Source organism: Chroicocephalus ridibundus, chromosome 1 (genome assembly GCF_963924245.1).
Source record: "Chroicocephalus ridibundus chromosome 1, bChrRid1.1, whole genome shotgun sequence".
NCBI lineage: Eukaryota > Metazoa > Chordata > Aves > Charadriiformes > Laridae > Chroicocephalus > Chroicocephalus ridibundus.
In genome coordinates, this window is record NC_086284.1 from 105,310,592 (window position 1) to 105,337,132 (window position 26,541).

General features: G+C 38.5%; 2 protein-coding genes across 5 annotated transcripts; one reads left to right on the plus strand and one right to left on the minus strand.

The window, feature by feature from the left end:
- Positions 1 to 1,028: 1,028 nt before the first annotated feature.
- USP16 (ubiquitin specific peptidase 16) lies at positions 1,029 to 22,102 on the minus strand. Of its 2 annotated transcripts, none has more exons than XM_063347072.1 (18): positions 21,969 to 22,102; positions 19,811 to 19,909; positions 16,956 to 17,134; positions 16,200 to 16,303; positions 13,681 to 13,784; positions 11,662 to 11,840; positions 10,648 to 10,740; positions 9,829 to 9,959; positions 9,375 to 9,462; positions 8,423 to 8,501; positions 7,440 to 7,531; positions 6,617 to 6,673; positions 5,357 to 5,524; positions 4,076 to 4,751; positions 3,295 to 3,386; positions 1,969 to 2,055; positions 1,484 to 1,640; positions 1,029 to 1,370 (listed from the first exon to the last, which is right to left on the minus strand). In XM_063347072.1, the coding sequence occupies exons 2-18, from the start codon at positions 19,869 to 19,871 to the stop codon at positions 1,246 to 1,248; spliced, it is 2,472 nt and encodes an 823-aa protein (XP_063203142.1). In that variant the 5' UTR covers positions 19,872 to 19,909; positions 21,969 to 22,102; the 3' UTR covers positions 1,029 to 1,245. The 2 variants fall into 2 exon arrangements, with proteins under 2 accessions (XP_063203142.1, XP_063203136.1); XM_063347066.1 differs by lacking the exon at positions 21,969 to 22,102 and adding an exon at positions 21,705 to 21,779.
- Positions 21,852 to 26,531, plus strand: RWDD2B (RWD domain containing 2B). Of its 3 annotated transcripts, XM_063347102.1 has the most exons (6): positions 22,111 to 22,286; positions 23,177 to 23,395; positions 23,484 to 23,551; positions 24,249 to 24,325; positions 24,410 to 24,614; positions 25,320 to 26,531. In XM_063347102.1, the coding sequence occupies exons 2-6, from the start codon at positions 23,189 to 23,191 to the stop codon at positions 25,555 to 25,557; spliced, it is 795 nt and encodes a 264-aa protein (XP_063203172.1). In that variant the 5' UTR covers positions 22,111 to 22,286; positions 23,177 to 23,188; the 3' UTR covers positions 25,558 to 26,531. The 3 variants fall into 3 exon arrangements, with proteins under 3 accessions (XP_063203165.1, XP_063203172.1, XP_063203156.1); XM_063347095.1 differs by lacking the exon at positions 22,111 to 22,286 and adding an exon at positions 21,852 to 21,883 and having other exon boundaries at positions 24,249 to 24,614; XM_063347086.1 differs by having other exon boundaries at positions 24,249 to 24,614.
- Positions 26,532 to 26,541: the final 10 nt, after the last annotated feature.

Consider the following 26,541-nt stretch of genomic DNA (forward strand, 5'->3'; position numbering starts at 1 on the left):
AGTCTCTACGCTCTCAAAATGGCAGCCGGGCAGTAGTGAACCACATCTCATTCTAAAGGCCTTAAAAATAAATGCTGAGCAGCGCTAGCTAGCATGATATGGAGTGCTGGAATCTTTTAGCCGAAGCCCCCTGTCAAGATTCTTCTTGGAAAGTAAACCGCTTGTGTCTCTCGGAGTAGCTTGAAAGAACTGCACTTGAAATTCAAGCCACTTCAATAAGTAATTCTTTTATTACTCTTGCCAGTGCTGCTCTATTTCACAGCCAGAAGGGAGGGGAAGGCTAAATCAAGTCTGGAACTATCTTATGCCTAAATAAGGCTGCCATACAACAGCTCCCTTAATGCTCGCTTTATAGTCAGTTGCTGGTGTGGCTGAAAAATAAACTCAGCAAGTTTTCAGAAGGATTGGCATACTGACATAGTCAGCTGTGCAAGTGCCACTGCCCAGGGCTGTTAAGGGTAACAAGAATACGCAAGACTGCCCATTTTCCTGGTAAGGTTGTTGTGAAAAATGCCCTGAATGTACGCAGCTGCTGCTCTAGCATGAAGGAGCCAGGATTTTATTTACATGAAAGCTTGTGTAAAGCCTTGCCTATGGAGAAGAGAACTTTAGTTAAACATCAGGACTATTTTTCATAACCCTCCAAGGCGAAAAGGAGAGAGCCGAGCTCTCAGCCTTGCCAAAATACCAGCATGAGGTTCCCATGCAAAAGAATTCCTAGAGTTTGCAAACTAAGGGCTCCTCTATTGGACATAAACCAACAGCGGAAAGAGAGCCGATGCTGAATTTGTCTCAGCTCTAAGATGTGTAGGAAGAAACAACTTCTTATGCTTGGAACTCAGGCCTAAAATACACGTGGAACAGATGATAGCCGAGATAACTATAGTTCAAAATTATAGCTGGTCCCTTTAAAGTGAAAGAGTTACTGACTAAGATGTATAGCACTTGCAGGAAACTAAAAGCAGCAGTTGCTCGTCTGTGCCAACACATAAATTACTTAATAGAAGCTCAAAGCTGTAATTTTGAAAAAAAAAAACAAAACCCAACTCTTTATTTATTTAAAAGTAGTGAAAACACTGGAAAAAGTATAAGTTAACCATTTGTCAGTGTGTCTAAGAAGCATAAAGGATATTCCTGCAGTTGTATACAGTAGCTCCCAACATTTAACAACATGATTTGCAAGTCTCTGCCTTCTTTCAGACCACTTGAAGATGGCCGCACAGACCAGGTGGCTTCTCAGATGAGTTACAGCAGTCGCTCATAGAACAGGAGATAAGCTTGCGAGCTCAGCACTTTCGATGCAGGCACGGCTTGTACGTGGGTATCGCTGATGTGGAACCACTGCCCTTTTACTGGTTCGGTTTCTAAAGCTGCGACAGGAAGAATTTCAGAGTAAAAAAGTTATGACAAAGAACTGAAACAATCAGTCCCTGTTACTGTTCTGCAGTAAAAAATAATTTGTGAAATATTTCTAATTATTTACCTTGAGGAGATGGTCCTTGAAGGACAAAATCAGAGAGATGGTTTTTCATACTTCTCATTTTAGCGTAAGCAGTGTAGTGCCCAGACCTCATCGTTCCGCTATGTTCAACAACTCCATAGAGAGAGTACAGTACTTTTGTATTCCCTTCAGCCACGTTCTATAAAAGCAAAAGTTTAGGTATGCCAGTCAGGTACTGGGTTTTAATAAAGGCTTTAAAAGGTTTTAAAAATTGGAAAAAAACCTCTTCACTTTGATTTGTTTGCTGACGAAGGCGAAGCTGGTCATTACAGATTCATGCAAGCACTACAACTATGATCAGCGGAAGCACGCTGCCTCAGGTACAAGTCACACTTGTAAATTATCCCATATTATCACACAAAGTAACTGAAGCTTGACAAGCATTCCACAAAGACTCTATTAAGCAGCTTAACTGTGAAAGCACATTAGAATAGGAGAACAGAGAATCTGATTGCTTTCCCACTTACTTTACATTTAACTGTACAGAAAGGGGCCAAGTCTATCACTTCTGGAAACTTGATGTGCCTGTTAACCTTCCGTAGATTAAATCCAGCCTTAAAAAGACAAAGTAGAGGAAACCCCCAAAATGTTAAAATGAAGCGTATTAAAACCGTGCTTAGTTACTAAATGTTTCAGGTTAAAGTTCCAACAATACAAAATTAGTTTTACATTACACAAAATCGGGAAAGAGCAATGTTGGTTTTGGTGGGGTTATTTTTTCCTCCGATGCCCAAGGTTTCCAGCATTACCTCCTTGTCCCCCGTGCTGCACTGGACCACAAGTTAAGACAACTCTTCAACTCACTCTTAGAGTAACTTAATGGTAGCAAAAGTGGAAAAAGAATCATCTCTAATGTATTTATGGAACTACTAGGACATCTCTTGCTTTTCAGATACTGTAGTATGCCTGGGGATCTAATTTTATACTGTCAAAATTGATGTAAATTCTACTCTCACCTTATTCAAATAATCTTCCGGTATCAAATTGGAAGAACAAAAGGAGAAAGTGACAAATGTTACTTCCTTCATCATGTTACAGTCTCTTGGAACAGGCTACATATTTTCATTTCCTCTGTGTAATTGCTTTTCATCTACTTAAAGTCACCTCCCTTATTTTTTAAGTATTTTGACCAAAATACTGAACAGTTCTAAATTCAGAAGAGGCAACGCTGTCTCCCATCCCCAATTCCTTTCCTCTTTCTTGAAAAGCTAAAACCCTGAATTAAAAAGTTTCTTACAACTTGGAAAAGAGGTAAGCCATTTTACTTTGGTTTCTATAAATAAGCCTTAAAGTTGCATCATTGCTTTCCATTTATCCCCCCCTTTTTATCTTTCTTCCCTCGGTAAGGCTTGGAATCCTCTCTTTTCCAGTTCTACTGACCTATTGTAGCATTCTTTAGTAAGGGATCCTATTCTATCCATACCGAAATGTAAGAGACCATGAACTGCTGTAGTAGCAGGAAACCATTAATGCTAAAATACTGCTTAATACAGTAAGCAATAACAATAGCGAGGAAATACGTCACAAATAAGCTCACAGAACAGTGTTTACCAGGGAACTAATGGAATATTCTTTCACGAAAACACACCTCAACTCCCCAAAGACCACAAAACCCAATGCTGCACACCAATGCCTTCCAAACCTTGGAAAAAAGCCCCAAACCAAAACCAGTTTTATAGGAAATGAAAATATGCTAACATTAGTTTCAAGTTAAGCTAGTAGTCTGTGCGTATGTACATATTAAACTGATACTATATACATATGCATTTTTGCAATATCAGCCTGCTACTTACCTGCTGAAACCTCTTTAAGTGAAGAGTTAAAACCAGAGGAGCAAGAGAGATTAGCATCTGCTTTTTGGCATTAGTATAAACATACCTTTCACCTGCAGAAAAGAAAAACCACCAATGATTAAACAAATGTTACAGCAGGAATTTATTTTCACTATTTAGACCGTTACACGTCATCTACTACAGCAGCTGAGAAACTGAACGTTCCCCTTTAACATGATGAAGGGTACAAGAGCTGCCATCTTGCAGATCCCATATCACTAAAGTAGCTGCTCACACCGTGTCTGAGCGGTGTCAGCACAAGGAGGGTGAATTCTTGACTCGTTCTCTATGACTCTCATCATCAGAAATTGCACGTGGCTTTTATTGGCCTTTTGAGCAAACACCAACATGATTTCCCTACGACTGTTACAGCAGAAATCTCACATTTGAGGAAAGAGCAGAAAAAGCACCTGCTAAATAGCCCTACATTCATCCACAGAATGCATTTTTAAGTCGAAATGCCCTTTGCCTCCCCCCAAACCCACTCCTCTGCTCACTCTTCTTTTTCAATCCTGCAGTATTCTGTACGTAAACTTGTGAGCCTATTCTGCTCAATTAAGAGCTTCTTTGTACTAATCTGTGTGAAAGAGGTTCTCACAAGCTACTCACTGAACACTAGTTCAACTGATCCAAGTTAAAATTATACAAATACCACATTAGGGACATTCCGCTCCCCCCTTACCCACCCACCCAGCAGACAGGGACATATTTAAAGTTTATTTTAAAAGATAATTTGTCATACTTTTTATGTTGTTCTTTGGTCCATAATGTCTTTGTGTGCATACATCACAGAGTAGTTTATTGGTCTCAGTAAGTTTTTCATTACGGGTAAATTGATACAAACAGTGATAGATTGAACCTTCTTCCGGGTTCAGATCCTCCCTGTTTGCAAGCGTACAAAATGCCGTTTCTGGATCTTCAGTCAATACTTCACATGTCTTGACAGGAACACTTTGAAGATCATCTAAGGTACCGTCATCAGATTCAGCATTGGCACCCAAGTGTAGCTTTGAAAAGTCAGTAGCAAGCTCTTCCTCATCTTCATTTTCATCATCCTCATCTTTCAAAGATAGGTTGTCAAGGCCATTGACAAATGTTACAGGAGAATCTAAGCCTTCCATAGGGACATCCATGAGAGACTCATTTTCTACACACTCCTGTTCTGGCTTTCCTATATTTTCAGGCATGCTCTGAACTTCTGTACCATTTCCCTCTATGCTCAGGTCTTTCGGAGCTAAGCACTGATCTTTGCAATCACTTGATGATTCCTTAATCACTTGCTTCGTATCAGGAGCTTCAGAGTTAATTTCTGCCTCTGACTCTTGGTTATACTCAACGTCTTTTTCTGACTGTTCAGTTGCACAGATATCTGTCAAGTGAAGCACCTTTCCTTGAAGTTTTTGCTGGCGGCGTTGGCTCTACAAATTAGAATACATAACACATAAGAATACAAAAGGCAGAGCAAATTTAAATGATATTTAGCATGTCTTACCATGTCTTTACCAAAATTTTTGTAGCATGCCATAGATGCAAAGAGCGGGAGAGGGGAGAGTAATCTATGATTTAACAATCGGAGGTGATCGATTCAACCAACTTTATCCTCATTCTGTTACAGTTCCCACTGCTCCCTGTTACACAGTATCTTCAAAATACAACTAATGACGCCCTTTATATCTTACCGATCCTTTCCTGTGTCAGTATTCTGAAGTTCTGTGAATACCCTTGCAAGCAATGCCTGGAGAACAGCTATCTGATACAAACTAATGCTACTTCAGACAGGCAACATAAATTCCACATTCCTCTGGACATTAGTTTATTCCTAGCACAGCAACTCTTAACAGAACACGTAACTTCTTAATAGCAAAGATGTAGATACAATTGGTCTTTTCTGTTGTGCATTTGAGTGAGCAGAAAAATCTAAGCTGTCTCCTTATCCATCTAAACCAAGGAATCAAAAAGAATTTGTTTTACCAGAAATTGCAAGCACTTCATTAACAAAAGTGAAATACTTATCAAAACCAACCTTGGCTTGTTTTTTGGCCTGTTTCTTTGCTTTTTTCTGAAGGTGCTTACTTGTACCAGGGGGCTCATCTCTCTGCTTAAGATAACAGTCATTGTTTTTATCCTCTTCATCTTCAGATTCCTTTTCTTTGGTTTTTTTAATATTTCTCTCATTCGTCATTTTTCCTTTCTACAAAAAACAAAAAGCCACAAAACCACCACAGAAGTAGAGGTGTTACGGTCCCGAGTAACAAGACAGCATTCCAAAGAAAACTAACTAATTTATGCCACCTTAATGTTTACAAAAGAGATGTCGCACTGCAGAGGGAGTGCCTGTAAAACAAGGACTTGCAGAATGAAACAGTATGAAAAAGTAAGGCCATCTGAACCTGTAAAGGGGCAACGTTACCTTTGTCTCTAACAGATGTAAATCTCATTAAATGCACTGAAGAGTAACACTTTACACAAGTGAAGACCTTTTCAGTTGAACTGCCTGCCAACGAATTTGTTTCCTTCTGTTAAAATGAGATTTGTTCGCTGCAGAAGACGTGCAATCCCTTTGGCTGAGGGCGTTTCATTTCAATAGTTACTCATTAGCTTTTGTGTGAGCAGTGCTACATAACAAATCTGAAATATTACACATGCAGACTATCGATATGAAACACAAAGCAAATAAAGTATTTTGAGTGTCTAGAGATTGATGAAACAATTAATATTGATCAAGTAAGCATTCACATAGTATCCTACCAATGTTTATTAACTTTATTCAACAACCTAAATACTATGAGAAGTATTCTTGCACTCAGTGCAGAAAAATGGATGAAAAAAGTAAAAAAAAAATAATAATCAAAATAAAGCATTCAAGCAACCACTAGGCACCCATCACTGCCATGCAATTTAGTTTGGTTTTACAATACTGAAGATGAATTGGGAAACATTGATCTTTGCAACTCAGTCTTCTACAATAGTGAGACAATATTTGAACATACTAGATTATTCCCTAAGCCAGCCTCGACATTAGAAACATTAACTGACAAAGTAGCAAGATCACCATTACACTATCAGCAATTTTCCAGAGACAATTTATGAGCCACAACTTACAGGAATGACTTATGAATGAAAATCTTATTTTCCGTCTTTTGGGGCAAATTTATAACTCTAACTTTCCAAAGAGACATTTAGAAAGATGCATAAATTCATTCCCCAATGATTATATAATAAAGGCATTTTCATATAAGTAAACAAAAACTAAGCCAAAAAGCAAGCACGTACAATTTCTTACCTGAACATCTAGTACAGGAAGCGACAAATCAAGGAAAGACTCGTGGACCAAGGATACCTTTAAATAAATATTTAAAAGTCCAATTTATTTTTGTTTGCAAGTGGCTGCCTTGCTGTCAATAGGCTTATTTGTACAATAAACGTAAAACACACCTGATCTACCTTCACAAACAGCTGTCCATGACCAAAATCTAGCAGTCATTTTACCACAGAAATAAGAAAGAAATATTTTTACAAATTTCAGTTTTCTAGTTGCCTAGAACGTGAGAACCCAACTTAGTGGCTATGAGACTGATATCTAGCCCACTCACTAATACCCTTAATTACTTAATTCTCAGGATGCGTTATCCCAATCGTGCCTTCTTGCTTAACCGGCAATTCTGTGGTCGTTCCAGTGTGGGAAAGGGAAAGACCTAATCATCTGATGAAAAAAAGAAAGGGCCCCTGGCAGCATACTGCTGGGAGCAGACAGTTCCTCCACTCTGTAATTTGTACCACTGGAAGGTGTTTACCAGGAATCTGAGAGTAAATTCTTCTGGCACAAGCAGTTTGCTGCTGCTGACCTCTTTTCCTGGAAGTCTTTTGAAAGGGACTGAAAGATTAGCTTTATAACATAAATAACATACAGCTTTATAACATAAGGGAAGAAAGATTCCAGCCAAACCATGCCACTCTTTGAAAAGCATTGCAGCAAGTCAACTCTTCAAAGTGTATTAACTGAAGCAAACCTCTCCAATTTATTTCTACATATAGTTACTTTGAGGTTCTCCTGCAGATTACATAAAATTATACTCTAGGCTAGTCAAAGCAGGCAGTTTACTTACCGTTCTGCATTCCTCACACATAATCGTACTGGTTAACTCCCCACCAAAGATTTGATCTACAAAACTCTGTATTCCCTTTTTCTTTTCATATTCTGAGAAATGACAAGGTATACAGTAAAGTTAATAATATTACAAATAATATACTGTCAACCAGTTTAGTTATGGCATACCAGAAAAAAAGAGAACACAGTATGCAAGATATATGGTGGAATGAGCTGGCCTGTTCGATTTTCCTCAGGAAGTACAGTAAGATTTTTTAAATTAAGATTCTTTCATGCAAAGGAACAGGGTCAAAACACACATTTGAGGAAGACTGACTGAACCAACACCTCTACCACTTTACTTTCTCAACTCAAACGCATTTCCCTGTTTTCTCAGAAGCACTGCCTCCCAGTAAGAGTTCCTGTTTTCTCTCAGAACTCAACTCAAACAACTGTCTGAACCTAAAAAACAAGCCCCAATTTTTGTCTGTATAGGTGCCCTACAAACAAAACCAGTTTCCTGAAGTTATATTTTTAGCGTAGCACATAGTCTGAATTTAAACTTGATCTTCATCTTATAACCTAAGTCACATTGAAAAGTTTAAAAATCCTCTGTTCACTGTTGGTTTTTTTTTGTTTTTTTTTTTTTTTTTTTTAATACTACTGTTAAGTAACAATGGACTATTAGGACTGAATAAATCATTACATTCATGTGCTAATATTTTAATTTCTTACATAATATTTGAATGATTAAACACTATAATGGCTACACAATCAACTCCCTTTTACACTGTTAAGAAGGAAATGCCACCAAGTTCAAGAAGACATTTAAATAGAGACCAGCATTATTGAGCCTTATATTCTAGATGTATACATATTCAAGAGATGGCATAAAGTTGTACCATTAAACATGTACCTTTTAGTTGATACTATTAGTGTAACTTTGTGTACTTCAATGAAATAGAAGTTTTTAAATTATCACATCAGTAACATGTATTTTACCTTTGATTTTCTTTTTAAGTTCCTCTTCATTTTGTTTGTTAGAGTCAGTCAGTGCCTTCAGTATCCCAGCGCTTACTTGCTGAAATTTTCAAAACAAACACACACTGCAAAGTTTCCTGAACTAATTAAGTTAATTAGTTTGTTTTACAAAATGTTTCAGATGGAGGAAAAAATTTAATCTTCACCAATTAAGAGAATCAATAAAAGCAACACCAATGCCTGCACAGACACAAAATAGTTCCTGTGGATATTAAAAAAATAACCAACAGAGAAACAAGCTTGCAACCATAACGTTGCAACTAGTATGTAAGAAAGTCAGTCTAATGGTTAAATACTTTCCAAAGTTAAAACTAGCAAAAAATCCCATGGAATTTCAAGTGAACTTCCAGGTATTTCAGAAATTAAGACAAAAGGACATTCTTTAGGGTGACTACAAATATTGCAAACCCACTTTTTCTATAGAAGCTTTGGACAAGTCAATCTATTTCTGAAGGACAACAGACATTTATATTAAAAATGTTGAATTAACAAAAGACCTTTAGAGCAAGCAAAACTGAACCTTTCCACTTGATTTTATTAGAAGAGCATAGAGAATAAGCAGCACACTGCTTTCCCAAAAGGCAGAAAACATAAATTACCTTAGAAACCCAAACAACATGTATAATATATGTTAGAGATACAGGCCACACACAAAGTTCTTTCTCTGAATAGCTTTGTTAAATGAAAATAGCAATCCCCGTGGTTGCTCCTTCACAACCCCACTGCTTAGAGGCTGCCAGGTTCTACAGCTCTGTTGCTAATCTGCTTCAAGGAAGTGCTATGGGCAGCACAAACCACTCTGAAGAGGTTGACATCTCAGAAAGAATGTTCTTTGTCCCCTCAGCAGAGGGGAAAGTCTTGCTCTGGGGGTATGAAGAAGAAAGGTAGGCACAACTATGAAATCAGCACTTACTTGGATTTCTTCTGCTCTCATTCCATCAAGTAAGTAACGAAGCAATTCATGACTGTCTTGCTGCTGATAACCTTTAAATCGTATGGCTCTGTTAAATGAAACAATAATTGTAGAATGTAACTAAATTTAGACAAAGTAAAAACAATTCATATCAAACACAAAAGGATAAAGTCTCAAGCACATATGTATATGAAAGCAACAAGTGCCTATATACAGTATTTTCTAAAAACGTGAGGCTAGGTATTCAGAATATGTCACTGAATATCTTTCATTTTACTTCTATTAATTTATATTTGGCTCTTTATCCTCTTCTTTCAAAACTTAAGTATTATACAAATTTTATACGCTGTGATGTGAGCTCAAGAAAAAAAAAAAAGGGAGAAAACTGACCTTTTTAAACAACTAACAAGTTTTTTTCATACTCACTATGACATGCCATTGTACAGATACTCACTTTTTACAAACCTGAGCAAAAAGTTCCTTAGGAGTGACTACCCCTTTTTTTGCCTCTTGCATTTCTGTCAGGAACTGATACATGGCTAATGTCAAAGGACCTGGCTGATCTAGTTTTATCAGCTGAGGCTCCTGTTTTAAACAAAAACAACAAAGTTGTTTTGCATTAATTTGGTGACAGATCCTTTTGGAGTAAGTTTTTCCTTACTAAACACTTCAGTTCTTGAAAACATTATTATACAATAGAATACACAAAATTTCAAAACAGCAGTAAGTTAACCTGACAAAAACAAACAACACATGGTTTCTCATAAGATGATATCAAAATACTGCGCCAAGAATCACAAATTATTAATTGCTTAGTTGCAACTCTGGATTTCTTGCTTTTATTAGGAAAAAAATACAGTTTCTAAAAATGCACAACCCTTCTTTCCCATCCAAATCTCTAACTGTAATGACAGACACATTATTTAAGTTAGCACTGAAGACGTTCTCTAGTTTCCCATTTTGCATTTAGACAAGTGACACTGTAGCAAAAGTTACACATTTTTATCCTTTAAATAACTTAATCATAACAGAAGTACTCTTTTGATAACAACTAAGAGTTCTGAATCGCTGCTCTTTCACTTTAAATGAAAGACCTCCGCTGACTTCAGAAGCAGCTCTATGGAAGTCAAAGGTGAAGTTCCCACTGATTTTATATCTTAAACTCGTTAGTATTTAGCAGAAACAGCTTTAAAATCCAGAGAAGACTATTGCTTGTTTCTTTAACAGATTGGAAGGGTGGGGAGAAACGCTATGGAGGTCGAAGCATATATACCACGAATAACTCAGGTGACTCAATTTTAACTGTTGTGCCAGGCATTTTAGCTTCTTTAAGCAGCTCCCTCAGGACTGGAGTTTGTGATAAATTCTGTAGAACATAAAAGACAGACATTTGTATCAACCAGATTAGTAGCAATTTATTTTTCCCAAATACAGAACTACAGCAGTAACTACCACTCTGGAGATTCTGTTTAACCATTAAAGGTACATTCCATACAGCTAATGGGACTTCCAAGCATCCTCTATACATATATGACTTCAGATTGCAGAAACCTTAAATTTACTATTCTTCTACTTCTTCTATGCTGATCTTTTAACTATTTGCTAGTGTCTGTTTCTAAAATCAAAAGGTAAAGTGCAGTGTGCCTATTTGCTTGGTTTAAAATATGTTTAAAAACAAAAATCAAATGGCTTACTAAAACCTGCAAGTACAGCGGGAATTTTGTTTCAGTAAAGCTTCAGTATCAAGAACCAAAGAGCACAAGATTACATGCGAGTTTTAATACACATGAAAAAGCACGTTTATTCTATCCAAACACTTCTTAGCTGAGCAAGACACAGAAGATGGCAATGCAATATGCTCATCCTGTTAATATTTACTTTTATTTGATTTCCTGTTGCTGAGAGAGACTTTTTGTTTCTGTAAACACCCACAGACTTTGGGTATTAATCTCTTATACCCTAAGAGGTCAGCAAGGGTGATGTGACACACTATTTTATTTTTTTTACTAAACTAGGAAGTTGGCATGCTTAATCTATATCAGTGAAAGACACTGTCCCTCAAAGACATATCTTCCCTTAGAGCAAGTCAGAACCTGCAGCTCCATTTCTTCATATTTCTCTGGGCCAACACACTATTTTTAGAACGAAACCGTCATTCTTGGCAGACAAAAATTACATTCTAATTGTGTCATTATACAACACTGGGGGTGGGGTTGTTGCAGCTTGTTTTCTTTTTTCTTTTACTATTCAAATTTTTTTTTTTAATGAACTGCAATAACTACCATACCTGCATCACTGCATTAAAGAAACACGTATTCCCCAAGTTACTAAGTCCTTTCACAGTCACTTCCAAGTTAGTACTTGAATGAGAATTCTCTTTAAGCGAGACTTCTTTTTCTTGCTCATTTTTGCTGTCTTTTTCTACTTTTTTATTTTCAAATTCTTTGTTCTCTTGTTGTTTTTCTACTGAAATAATAAAAAAAACATACAACATGTTAATCCAGTAACAGGGAATGTGTTAGGAAAAAGTTACAGGCAGCAGCAATCTGCAATGTTTAAAACTTAAAGACGTGATAATTAATTTATACATTGTATAAATGTAGCACTACTGGTTTAGGTTCTTAAACTGTCTAGGTAACAGGAGTCAAAAAAGACACAAAACAAACCAACAAAAAAAAAAAATAAAATCAAGAAACCCCTGAAATGCCACTGCAGACCAGCATAGACTTCAAACATGCCACTTGGCCCACAAGCCATTCATGACAACAATCTCTGAAACTCTGCATTTGTTATCTGAAATTTTATTCCTGTTGCAAAATCACCTATGTTATGGCTTTACACAATATCCAGCAAAATGGCATCTGAGAGAATATCCCTTTTGACATGGCACTATTGTCTGAAATGAAATGCACAGGCCTCCCACTGTCAAAGCATTCTCATGTTCATTTCATGAACCTAAACAGATGAAACTGGAAGGTTTATATTCTTCAAGACGTGTTAAATACATTTCCCCCAAAATTACTTTAGTGTATAGCTCAAAATTTCAATGACTTGTTTCATAAAAACAGGGAATTCCAGGTAATTTTCAGATTAACATCCACACCGGTTCTGCCAGTTTGGCAGTCCACTATTGATAAGGTTTCTGATAAATAGGGCTGTGAGCCAAGATTAACTTTATTTTAAAGTAATGCCAGCTCAGAGAAAGCAAGGAAAACAGACAATACAGTCTTTGCAGATGGACAAGAAGCAGACGGATGGAACAAACAACAACTGCACCCAGGTGTTCATCTGTTTTTCACTTTACACCCAAAAAGAAAATTCTGGCAATCAGTATGAAGTTCAAATGCTAGATGTAGAGAAACTATATATCTGGGAAATACTGACCAAAACCACTCAGAGGTTCTGGTCCCTGGGGAAAAACCTCAGCTGCTTCCTGAACAAATATTCAGAGACAGACACTTGGCACTGCTGGATGGTTGCAACCTATTTCCCAAGGGGCTGTGATTTCAACCAAGTGTAGGGTAGTGTTGGAATTTTTGATAGCCATAAATTATAGCTTTTATGTTGATATGCAAATTCTTCCAAGTTTTTCAGTGGAAATGCCTTGTACAAAACCAGTTTTGCCGTTGTGGAAACTGGGGGGTTTTGCTGGGTTAATTGCCTTTTAAAAAAAACACATTTTGCAGATAGACTGCAGGATGAACATGCTGTTTTAGAGAGTTCTGAACATACCGCAGCTACCTATACTAGATGCACAGACCCAGCAGACAAATCCTTTTGTATTCTCCTTCCATTAGGAAATGCGTTGCAACAGCTGGAGACTTAGTCATTCCAGCTGATACATTCATAAATACCTACAAAAATACTTTAAAAAAAATCAAATCAAATTATCACTAAGCAATGACAATTTTCCTTCAGATCTCAAGACAGTCCGATGGATAAACACAGCACTTCTAAGTACTGAAAGTCAATTCACTACTCACAGAACAACCAAACTTCACATTTAAAAAAAAAAAGCCACTGTAAAATTCTACTTTTTCCCCTTCTATTCCTATATTTCCAGTCTGTAAAAGTTCAAGGACCCTGAACAAAATCTTCATCCAATTAAGTCCATGGACTAGGATGTTAGTTATGTTATCAGAATTCTGACACAGAAAAAAAGAAAAAGGGAAGAAATTAGCTTTCTAATTTACCATAAGATGCTTCAAAACTTAAATCTAATTTAGTGTACATTCTTGATTTACAGTACTGTCTCCTACATTTAAGGGGCTTTCTGATTTACTGTAGGTATACTAAAGTTACTTACCTGTACGTGACGAGTCAGTACAAACTTGTTTTCTAACATAATCCACAGTCTGACCCAAACGGGTTGAAGTATTATACGAGACTTCATTATCGCATGCGTAGCACCTGTCTCCGCCCCCCCCAAAGAAAAACAATTAATCTTATTTTTTTTCTATTGCTTAAAAACCTAATCTATTTACTTCTTTTATAACTTTTTGTAATGAATTGCATCAAATTACAAGATTTATTTTAAGATTTAGAAGTTTTAGAGAAGAGTTGCATCTATTTTCTGATCAAGAAAATAAAAAGTTTAAAAATTATCGTTACTAAATAATTTCAGTGACTGGAAGTTGCAATTTACAAATATAAATTAGACCCTTAAAAGATGTGCTTAGAAACCTAGTCTGCAAGAGAAATAAATGCAGAGAAAATTTTGCCAAAATCAGGAAACTAAGATAACAGGCCCTAAAGGAAACGACTTATGAATGATATGGCATGGAAAAATATTTTGAGTATTCTAGCCAAACAAGTACTTCATTATGTTTAAATTGGACAGGAAACAAATCAGTGTCCTCCATTAGTCCTGCATGCTTTTATTTGCTCTTCCACTGCCGATATAAAGCTATTTCCGTCTTTATAAGAACTGTGTGGTTAGGCCACTATTTGGTTTTAAACAAAATTGTGAGAGAAACAGCAGTGACAAAGACTCCAGTAAGATTAAAATTCTGCCAGAACACACACAGCCGAAGGAGAGCTGTATGATTTTGTAGCTCTGCCCAATCAGCTCTTTGCAGAGGTGACAAAAGGTATTGGAAGAGAATGCAAATACTTCTGCACTTCGAAACATACTGATTATAGTTCTTAGGCACAAACACATTTAGCAGATTTCAGGATCACCATAAGTCAGACTCTGGTTTTGGATATTAAAAGTGGCAGAAGTCTGCAGGAAAGTGCTTCCCTAAATCTCTAGCATCCTGGGAATCAGCAGCAATTTTTGCATTTCTTCATGTCTCATTGAAAAAACTGGCTCAGCCTTTGGATCCCAGAGTATGTATTTATTGTCTGTCTGGTTAATTATAAAAATAGGCATTCTCTCTCCTGGAATAACAGAAGATAGTTACTTCCATGGGCATTTTTTAACGTCGTAACCTTTCATTCATCAAAAAATTTTATAGGAAGCCTTAGAAGAATCAAGGGACTGGAAAGAAGTTTTTTAAATGATGGCTGTTTGACCAGTGGGGGAAAAACATTAAGTAGATCTAACTGGTAAGCCATACCAGTGCTGAAATACACACAATAGCACTTGTGGTAACCCCAGAAGAGCAGAACTTAATGACTTACTAGAACTCTCCTCTTTCCATGTTCAAAACCTTTTCTTTTAACCATTTCCAGGTATTATTCAAGTCTAATCTCAACCACATATACACCCACACTATAGAGAGATTTATTCATCCATTTATAGCATTAATAAATTCTGATCAAAAAGGCTTTTGGCTTTTGCTTTTATGTACTAAGTCCACTGTGAAATACAGTTCTTGATTGTAGGTCTGATTTATAACAATAATTTATACCCAACATATCAACTCAGAATAATTTCTTGTGCAAATTTGTACAACCAAGAAATTCTTGAAGGAAGCAGAGTATCTTGCTTACACAACTTCCTCTCATTTGTAAGTACTTTGATTTAAAAAATACATACGTTTTAAAACAGAGACAATAAAGCCCTTTGAAATCATAATTTTAAAACTTATTTAAATTCACAAAAATAAGTTCACTAGTTCATTAGTAATATATATTATTAACGTCCATTTCTACTCTAGAGTTCAATAAAAATACTTAACATTGCATATAAAAGTCCTAAATATGATCAAGTAAATAGATAATGATATAAAAGGTTACAAAGCAAAATGAAAACTCTTTATGTAAGGCATCACAGTATTTCCGTATGGCGCAGTTTGGAAAATTAAAAGTTCCCCCTTATACAGTAACGTGCTATTCCTTTTAAGGATATTCCTTTCACGAGAACTCCTTTTAAGAGAAGGAAAAACTACCAGGGAGATAGAATTTGTATTGACTAATCCAGTAACACCTTGTAATTCTATAGCTGTGCTTCTTAACTATACATAAGTATTAAGAAGTCATATTTATCAGGAAAATTAAAGTAATTAAGTTTGTCACTAACTGTGCATCGGAAAGTAGCTTCTACCAAGGCTGAAAGTTAAGATTTAGGCTACATAATAACATATGTTTCTACACATGAGTATTATGACCAAGCAAAAGCAGTAAAATATGAAGTCAACAGCATTTACTAGTTGGTCAATTTCAACTTCAATTATGAAAATCTTCTAGTTATAAATTCTACAAGTAGAATTTACTCAGCAAATCTTAGCAAAGACTGCTGAGAATTTTGTGTGTGGAAATGCTTTATAGATTTATAGAGATAAGTCCTAGAAATCATAAAAAAAAAAACAAAACAGAAATTATATCCCAGCCTCTGTTGCCCTCTAGCTATGACTTAAAACTGTTGCCTGACAAACTCACCACACACTCCAGTTGTCCAAACTGAGAACCAAACAATGGGGGACTGATCTTGGCGTCTTATAATGCTTTAAAGCATGCTGTTCTTGAGAATTTCTGCCACAGCCCTATAATGTTGATAACCAGAGTGTCACAAAATCCAGTTGACTATCAATGAAACATACATAAAGTCAGAGTATAAACAAAGTATTAAAATGAAAACTGATTATGTTAAACTAATTAGGATGAACAGATGGATCTCTACTTCAAGACACATCTGCAGAGACAGAAGTAACTTACTGGGTGCAGAAAAACTATAAAGTTGCTCGGGGACTGAACATCTAATTTACGAATTCCAGTTTGAACAGCTTGAAGAACAAAGCAGATCAAAACCAAAAACCTCTTCAGCATGCAGAGTTTTAAGTTTAATAAACTAATGTTAGCACAAGATCTTATTGTAAAAATCACAAATCAGGAGCACTGACAGAAATTTTTATTTTCTTAGCGAAATAATTTGGACTTTCTAGGAAAGTAAGTCCTCAAGATGGTGTTTTAGCCTTAAGTCTACTAAATGCTTTTGTGCCAAGCTTCTAAGCACTTCATTTGCAGTTAAGAGCAGACATTTTTTATCACAATGAAGTATATCAAATCATTTATGTTGCACCACCTCTAAAATAAAAAAAGAGAGAATATAAGAGTTTAATTAGAAGCTCTCTTGTACCACTATATTATGACCCACTGAAAGATATTATGACAAATTAACAACAAAACAAGAGATACCCTATGGCCACATTTTAGACATAACCATATCGAAGGGCTTTCGTCTGTCTCCTCCTCGGATTTCTCTTGTGTCTTATTGTCTGCCTTGCAGTCCTGACAAACATGCCATTCCACATTCAGCAGTGCCTTTTTCAGATGACCTTGTTCCAATCCTTTACGAATATGCTTGCACTGAGGCTCTACAAAATAAAAAGCACAAGAATGATGTAGGTATCACAACAAACGCAAATGTCTCTAGGCTTCAAAGACAGAGGCAGCAATCCAGATGCTACGATAGCCTTTCTAGAGCCAATGAAACATTGACAATTTAGCAGACGTATCAGAAAGAAACCTTTTGTTACCCCCCATTCACAATCTGGGGATATTGTTGCTGCATCCTAAACTACTGCATTACTAAAAAAAACCCAAAAAACCCCAAAAAACCAAAACCAAAACAAAACCCCCCAAAAATGTATCACTCAAATCTACATCTAGCCAGAGGAGTGGACAAAACCTTTGGATACAAACCTACCTACTGTGCCAGGCTGTGGGTTTCTACTATTGTGGCGTTACGATTCCCACACCTCTCGGGGAGCAGCCACAGCCCACTGCCACGGTTCCCAGTCACCAAGGCAGCACCTGGCTGGCCTATAAAAGTGGAGATTATCGAGGTTATGCTTCCAGCTGAGCTGCCTCAGTAAATTATACATCGGACTATGGTAAAAAAGAATGGCACAGTCATCCAATCCATACTGTTATCACTTCGTACTACAATACTACACCAAACTTGAAGCTGAATCTTCTGGGTCTGGTGTGAACTCCATCTATTTAACCAAACTCTGATAAGAATTGTTACACCAAGAATAGGTATCTGTTGCTAAGAGCTACTATCAGGAGTATAATTATCTTATTTATTTTTTGTTTAATTTTTAAGGTTATTGGTTATAATGTCACTTAAGCAAAGAGAAGCTGCTTGTAAGCTTAAGTCATGAACAGAGAAATTGTGATTGACAGACAACACATATGCAAACTGATTCAAGTTCTTCCAAATAAAAAAGTGAAGAACGTATTTATTTTTTTCCTTTGGCTTTTGGTTGTGGGGGTTTTTTTGGGGGGTTTTTTTTGGTTTTGGGTTTTTTTTTTATTTTTATTTTTTTAAACACAATGTAGGTTTCTAAGACATTTAGTAATATCAGCCTACAAGTCTTCACTATTTGCAGGTACAAACGTCTAAATTTGCAAATACAGGGTCAAATATCTGACAGTACAAATGGTTACCTCAGAAGTCAAAAAGCACAGAGTAAACAAACCCATGCTAAAAGAAAAATGCTGTATGTACCTAATATGTTAAAAAAAAAAAAAATCAATCACATTTTTCTGAAACCACTGTTGAGATGAATTACATAGCTGCTTAGGTAAGTCAACTGTCTTAAGTCCTTTGCTACAGAGGTATTTTTATTCCTCAGATAGCATAACAGCTCTGAATCTATCTTTGTTGAGGACCATATGCAAGATTACAGCAAACCTTTCTTGGAATGAGCTGAAACTAGTGGAAAGTTTTGTACCTACAGTTCTGCTTCTATCCAAGATTAGAGGATTTTATCATAGTACAAATACTAGCCAATAAGAGCCAAATACAGATATTGAGCTGCATTCTTTAAGCCCTTTTAAAAAACACAAGCTTCATCTACAACTTCAAAATTGCCTTTTTTAAAAAAACCTGTTGTATATTGGCTGCTACTCTGCAGTGGGATTATTCACAATGATCAGTCTTAGTTTATATTTGTGGCTTTAGAGGACATTGTCGAGGTAAGCTAGCCTATTTTTAACCAAAGAAGCGAGATGCCATCAGCAATTGCACCATAACTGATTTTTTTTCCTGGAGAAAAAAAATCAAAAACAGTCATAGCAGACATTGATCTTCACTCCAGGAAAAAAAAAGAAAAAAAAAAGATAAAAGCAGCTTAAAAGCCTTAGGAAACAGAAGCTACCAGAAGGCCAGGACAACCAGGAAACCAGAGTAGAGTGGAAGTTAAATAAACAGGCCACCACAATGAGTGTCTTGGCTAAAACTGTAGCTGCTCTCTTTCCCAGCTAAATTAGCTGGCTCAACGCGCTTCCCCACTGAGGATCAACAAAAAAGATGGGCAAGACACAACCTGTGATCTTGTAGACAAGGCAGTAGAAGAGAATGCTACACAGCACAAGCAAAACCAAGAGCTAGAATAACCAGTGTAAACCAGATAACAAATAAAATTTCAACACAGGGGTGAGATCCAGTACAGATAGAAGGATAACAGTAACAATTTGGGAATTTCTCTAAAGGAACAGAAAGCAAGGAAGAGAAAGAAGTTGTAACCAAAAAGCACTATGGCTTAGAGAGCTGAGGTGTCCAGCACCAGTACTAAATTAGTTGCTAGTGTAAAGACAAAAGGTTTCACAGAAATATTTCAATTGCGATCTTTTTTTGCTGAAGGAAGAATCTTCTGCAACAAAATCTTCATTGGGAAAATGCTACTTAAACTTATCATGGCAAGTTTAGCAGCTGACTCTATAAACCTTTTATAATCTGAGGAATTTTTAAATGATTCGATACGGTCTGTGTATCAGTAAAGAACTGTGTGCCTGAGTTTCTTGAAAACCAGAAAATAATCCTGGTTTTCTAGACAGGATTATTATTTTATAGCATACTTAGAAAAGTAGCAACACTAATGTTTCTTGGTAGACTTCAGTTTCAATTATACAGACTCACACTTGTAAATGAGACTTCAAAGCTAGTGACTAGCGTAAAGGCCTTCTAATATTAATGAGTTTTCAAGTCCTCTTTGAGGTTAAAACAAACATTAGGACCACAGACCTCTCTGAAGGAAACATACCCAGCGTATCCGGAGACTCATCAGACTGTGCAGTTTTGCCTTTGATGCGTTTCTTCCCCATATTTGTAGTCCGTAATTTTTCTTACATGAAACAGTGACCTAGCAAAGAAAAACAGTAAATTAGATACTAGGTTTTGGTTTTCTTGTTCATTGCTAAACAAAAAGTTATTTCTATGGCTAAGATGTCCCTTCAGGTGAATTAACTTGTTTTAATTTGATATTTTCAAAAGAAAATAAATTAACTGTACTTTAAGATGAAACAATTGTAACTGTTGGAGAAGCAAGATCACAATGTGCATTATAAAACCCAAGTGACTTAACCCCTTAAATCAAAAACATTGCACAAAAGAACAAGATGGGAAACTTAAGTATCAAAAATCCCATAAATCTTTAAGACTTATACTTTAACTAACTAATAACACAGGGATTTTAGGAAAAATAATTGTGTTTGTCCCGGTTAAATCTTCAAGTTTTTTGGCAGTTACAGTCTTTCAGTTTTCTTTACTGAAAATTCCTTGTATCTTTGATGAAGTCTGACATGGGCAAATACTCTAACGTTTTTGAAAATATGCAGACAATGGGAGTTCCGATTTTTCAGGTTCTTCACTGGGGGAGATTTACCGTTGCTTTCCCAACAGATCAAGCAAATAATTCAGATGGGGCCTGTTATTTGGTGTGCCTGTAAAGACAAGAGTGATCTACCACTACAGAGTTGTAAGCCACGCGCTTGCCTCCAAAAAGTTGGCTACTGCACATATGGTAGGACACTTTTAGCTTCTAGTCTGTAGCCCCTGCAAAGCCCTGTGCCTTATCTCATAAAAGATCATTCAAAAAGACCAGGTAAACTTAAAAATTGACACGTTATACACTGAAAACATGCAAGCTAAAAGGGTTCAAAATGAAGCCCCTGCAGCCCTTCACAGGCTAGCCTAACCCTGCTGTCCACCCTTCACATTAACATGTTAGCACAGCACTAAATCTGACTTGTAACATCTGTCCTTTCAAAACCATTTCTTAGCTTGTTCTCAGCAGCACACCAGCCCCAGAGAAGAGCTGCCTGCTTGGAGCTGTCGCAGCTGACAAATGAAGCCAGCCCAAGAGAGAAACTAAGCTGGGAAGAGTTTAGGGACGATACCCACCGAGGACTCTTTGTATGAAGAACCTTTTCAAAGCACACTTTTAGGGCAGATTATCCAGTTGTTAAGTGACAGCCACTTCACCAAGAGCAGAATTACCAACTTTTGCAACTTTAGCATTCAATTCATTCAGAAAAAGAAACGACAGTTCATATGACAAACTCCCTCTAACAGCACTTTTTTTGTCAAAAAGCTACACTTGACCTTACATGAACGACTCTAAACCACTGAAGTCCTTCCCAAATCGACCGTACTCCCGCCGGGAGGACAGGGCAGCAGGAACACACGTTAAACCTGACCCTCGCCACGTCTGGTCTGACTTGCCTGACAGGCTCTTCACCAGCCTTTTCCACGGACAGCCCATGCGAGGAAAAGCGCTGCAGAGCTAGAGCGGTGTGCTTTATTGAGTTATTTATTTATATTTTTAATAAGACCGGTCTGCAAACGACCAAGAGCGCACCTGCGCCGGTCTGAAACTCGGGGAAGAAACAAAAAACACCCCAGAGGCCCACCTGGGAAACCAGCGCAGAGGGGCGAGGGGGAGGACGGGAGCTCGCCTCAGGCAGCGGGGCCGGGCCCCGGGGGCTCCGCCGGACACCCGTCGCCAGAGGGGAACCGACACTCCCTGTCCAGAGGTCAGCGGCGGGGTGAAGGTGCGCCCCGCCACTCCGTACAGCCCGGCTGGGCGCTGGACCGTCCCGAGCCGACCCATCCCCGGCCGGGCCGGGCCCCCCGCCGCCCCGGGCCGCCCCACTCACCCCGGGCCGGGTTGCGCCGCCCGCGTGTTCCCTGGCCCCGCCGCCGCGCACCCCACAGCGCTTGCACCGCCCCCCTGCTTCCCATTGGCCCGCGCCCGCCTCCCGCGCCTTGGCTGACAGGCGCCGCAGCCAATAGGGAAAGCCGAGTGTCCCAGCCGGAGCGGAGGCTGCGGAGCGGAGTGAGTGCTGAGGCGGGGGAGGAGGGCGGCCGCGGCGAGAGTAGCTCGACGACGGGAGCGAGAGGGTGGGGGTTCCGTCCCTCACCTGCCGGTGCCGCGAGGCGAGCAGCTTGTCGGCGCATGGCTCCGCCTGGGTGGCACCCCGACAACTTCACCTAATCCCCGGAGCGGTTGAGGCGACGGTTACCGGCTGCCATGCGCTCTTCCGGCGCGTTGCATTGTGGGGCCGTGAGGACACGGCCGGGAAGGGCGGCGAAGGGAACGGGGACGTGTTGGCGCATGCGCGGGCAACTCCTGCCTCCCCCTCCCCTTCTTCCGGGGCTGCCGGTGGGCGCACGGTGCGCGGAGTTGCCTCCAGCTGAGGCCAGGGCCGGGCTCGGGCTGGGAAGTGGAGTTTCCCCAGGTGCGCGGCCTTGTGGGAGAGAAAGGGTTGTTGAAGTTCTCTGCCTTAGGAAGGACAGGGAACTACTGGAGAGAGTCCAGCAGAGGGCTATGAAGATGATTAGGGGCCTGGAGCACCTCTCTTATGAGGAAAGGCTGAGAGACCTGGGTCTGTTCAGCCTGGAGAAGACTGAGAGGGAACCTAAACAATGTTTATCTAAAGGGCGGGTGTCAAGAGGATGGGGACAGACTCTTCTCAGTGGTGCCCGGTGACAGGGCAAGGGGCAACGGGCGCAAGCTGGAACACAGGAAATTCCATCTTAACATGAGGGGAAAAACTTTGAGGGTGGCAGAGCACTGGCACAGGCTGCCCAGAGAGGCTGTGGAATCTCCATCTCTGCAGACATTCAAAACCCGCCTGGATGCGTTGCTGTCCACCCTGCTGTAGGTGACCCTGCTCTGGCAGGGGGGTTGGACTAGATGATCTCCAGAGGTCCCTTCCAACCCTATCCATTCTGTGATTCTGCAATCGAGCATTGGAACAGGCTGCCCAGAGAAAGTGGTGGAATCGCCATCCCTGGGGGTATTTAAAAGACGGGTAGAGATGGTGCTGAGGGACATGGTTTAGTGCTGGACTTGGGACTTAACAGTTGGACTCAATGATCTTAAAGGCTCCTTCCAACCTAGACAATTCTATGATTTGGTGACATGCCACCATGTCCTGTGCCATCTCAGATCAATAGAAATCTTGTGGGCTGTCACAGTGTCTTCACATGTACATGAACTGCCCAGGATACATTAGTTAGTTTTGATGGACGTGGTTATAAGAATTAATATGATTTATGTGGGGGTAGTTAATGAACTTTGTCCCATATTCAAGCCCTGTTTTTCTTCCCCAATTTCTTTCCTTAGGAAACAACAGAAATGACTAACCGAGAAGAAGCTGAGATACAAATTTCGGAATTAGATTTACTCTCCAGCATGTTCCCTTATGAGGAAGAGTTCATTGTGACTGACCAGGTGGCTCTAGCAGAACTAAAGCACTATGTTGAAAATGAGTCTGCAGAGATGCCATCATCAAAAGTTCAGTTTATACTGAATGTAAAGCCAGAGGTCTCTAATGCCTCTATGGTATCGTAAAGACCTTTTTTAACTTTTGTTTTTATTTTGTGGGATTTTAGGGCTTACCTGAACTGAACATTTGCTCATTTGTTTTTAGGTGGAATTCTCTATGGCCTGTGCCTTACCATTTAAATATCCAACTGTACTACCAGAAATTACTGTGAGGTATGGCATTAAAAGTACAATTAATAAAAACATTTAGAAGCTATGGTGTGCTACGTAAATACAGTTATAAGAGGATAAAGCAGTCCTTTTTGGATAGTTTACTGTCAAATAAAGCCAGATGGACAACATTGTTGAAGAAAAACAAATCCCCAAGGTTATGATTTCTCTGGTGTCCTCAGGAAATAAGTGAGATATGGGAAAAGCATGGAGGAGTGCCATCTTCTGTACAGAGGGGTTACATGCAGATACTCTTCATAGATCTGATGCTCAAGAAGAGACACTTTTCCATTTTGACAAGGCTTAACACTAACTAAAAGAGTGAAAAGTTAGTCAATGGTCCTGTTCTTCCCTTGTCAAAATGCTATTACTCCCAGACTTCTGTTATTTTTCATTGAACCATTTCCATTTAAAGAAGTAGCCTTGCATATTACAGGAAATTAGTTCAGCCACCATGCTTACTTTTCAAGTACTTTCTTTTTGATTTTGATTTACAGATTGGTGGTACTGTATGTAAACTCAAGAGTTAGCACACTAATTAAATGCCAATTAAGACCTTTTAATAGCTAATAAGTATCAATAGCAAGTGCATACCATCTAAATATGGCCTGATGGCATATTGTCAGCTTGAAGTAAGACTGATAAACATACTAAATTGTAAGCACATTACAACTGCATTTATATTTTTCTTTTTCTTTAGGTCATCATTATTAAGCCGTGCTCAGCAGATTCACCTGAACTCTGACTTAAAAACATATTTGACGGAAAACTGCAGTGGTGAGCCCTGCATGTTGAGTGCAAGGGAATGGGTTAAAGACCACGCAGCTGCTTACATTGACAAAGAGCTTTTGTCTTCCTCAGTGATGACATCAAATGCCACGCAGTCAGAAGACACCACGTTCACTCGATTGTGGATCTATAGTCATCACATTTACAACAAGCAAAAAAGAAAGAATATTATTGACTGGGCCAAGGAGCTCTCTCTGACAGGGTTTTGCATGCCAGGGAAACCAGGTGTTGTTTGTGTAGAAGGTCTACAAAGTAGTTGTGAAGAGTTCTGGTCAAGGTTAGTTTTTCTTTGTACTTAAATGCCATTAGTAGTCAGAATATTACATGTTTTGTGTTGCATACATGGCCAGAAAGTGGGAAATCCAACGACCTTCCAACCTATAAAAGTCTGCAAAGTATTTTTGTTTATCATAATGTATTTACAGCTCTGAATATCCAACGTACTGTTGGTTACAGCCATCAAAGCTACTAGTAACGCATGGTGCACATTTATTTCTGTTTTACCTTCCTCTGTATTTCGGTTGTATAGCAATGGGCTGCGGTACCCCAGATGTGTTAGATACATATGCTGTTACATTGCTTTACATTTGTGTTTTATTCTGCTCCCATCATTTATACTTCTGGGTGGTGCAGACTGAATGAACATTGTTATTTGATTATAACAGCTAAGAGAATATGAGAATATGCAAATTCTTAGCACACCCAAGGCAGAAGTGAGCACTGAAACGGAAACCGCATCTTCATCAATTATTTTGTGAGGGATAACATTAAGGTTTTTGAATCCTGGGGGGATATAAAGAAACCATCTCCTGCTTATGGGAGTGTTTATGTGTGGGTAGTATTTCTGTGACCAGTTAGGGAACCATCATCTCAACATATATGTGTAAATGGAATTTACTGACTTCTGTGATAGTAGCTATTTCATAGTATTTTCTAAAACAGTCTTTATATTATAGATTCATATTTCTCCAATTGCTTTCAGAGTAAGAAAATTAACATGGAAAAGAATTCTCATTCGGCACAGAGAAGATGTTTCTTTGGAAGGTGGAGGGCATGCTGAGATTCAGAAACAAAGGAAGTTCTCCACTTTGGAAGAAAAATGTTTCGATGCACATGGTGCCAGAGGAAATCATATGGATTTGGGACAGCTATATCGGTTTTTAGAAGAAAAAGGATGTGCTGACATTTTTCAAATGTACTTTGGGGTTGAAGGCCATTGAAGGGGCTGAAGATCACGACAGATGCCAAGTTGATCCTTGTAACAGATTCCTTAGCTATTCTGCAGCAGTTGATGAGAGATGGAACTAATAATTCATGGTTTATATGATGAATCCAATGAAATCAAGTATCCAGTGAAATCCTGAATAATGAAAATGACTAAATGAACACTTTATTACACTTTCTGGTTTTAAGGGCATCTAGGGTACATACCAAATTACAAAGAAAGAAAATATGTTGAATAACCTACCACACAGTTACAGAATTATAGATGAATGAATAGATGGATTTATAGTGAATGAACATATGGATAAGAAGAGGCAAAATGGAAGTGTGGGTATCTCAGGAGAGGAAATCTGATATTTACATTATTTGAATGAATAGATGGATTCATAGTGAATAAATATATGAATAAGAAGAGAGAAAAAGGAAGTGTGGGTATCTCAGGAGAGGAAATCTGATGTTTACGTTATTTGGTACTGTTTACATGCACTACCTGAAGACCTTTTTGTAACAAATCTTTTCTTCTACTCTTTACCTGAAAGTATATTAAGCCAGGAGATTAATGTTTTAATTAAAAAATAAAAAAAAAAAGGAGGGAACAAGTTCGCAAAAGCCTTCTTTATGCAGACAGGGTGAGCTAGGGTGCTTACTTTAAGGCATAAGAATTTTCCATAGGTAAAAGTGTGTGTTAAGAGAGATTAATAGCGGTACTGTGGTGGCTCAGCTATGCCTGTAGCCGAGGAGGCCGGTTGTTTGCTCACATAAAAGCAGAAGTTGACCACGGTCTGGGCTTTGTGACAGCCCGCTTCGGGCCAGGGAAATGATCCTTACCCTCAGGTGTTGACAAGTTTTGGGGTGCGCTGATGTGGATGGAGTGCATTGCCCAACATCTGCTTTTGAGCCGGGTTTCAAGAAAGTTGTATCAATGGATGCCAGTTTCTTTCTGTCCCTATGGATTCTGTATCTAAATCATGTACACATCA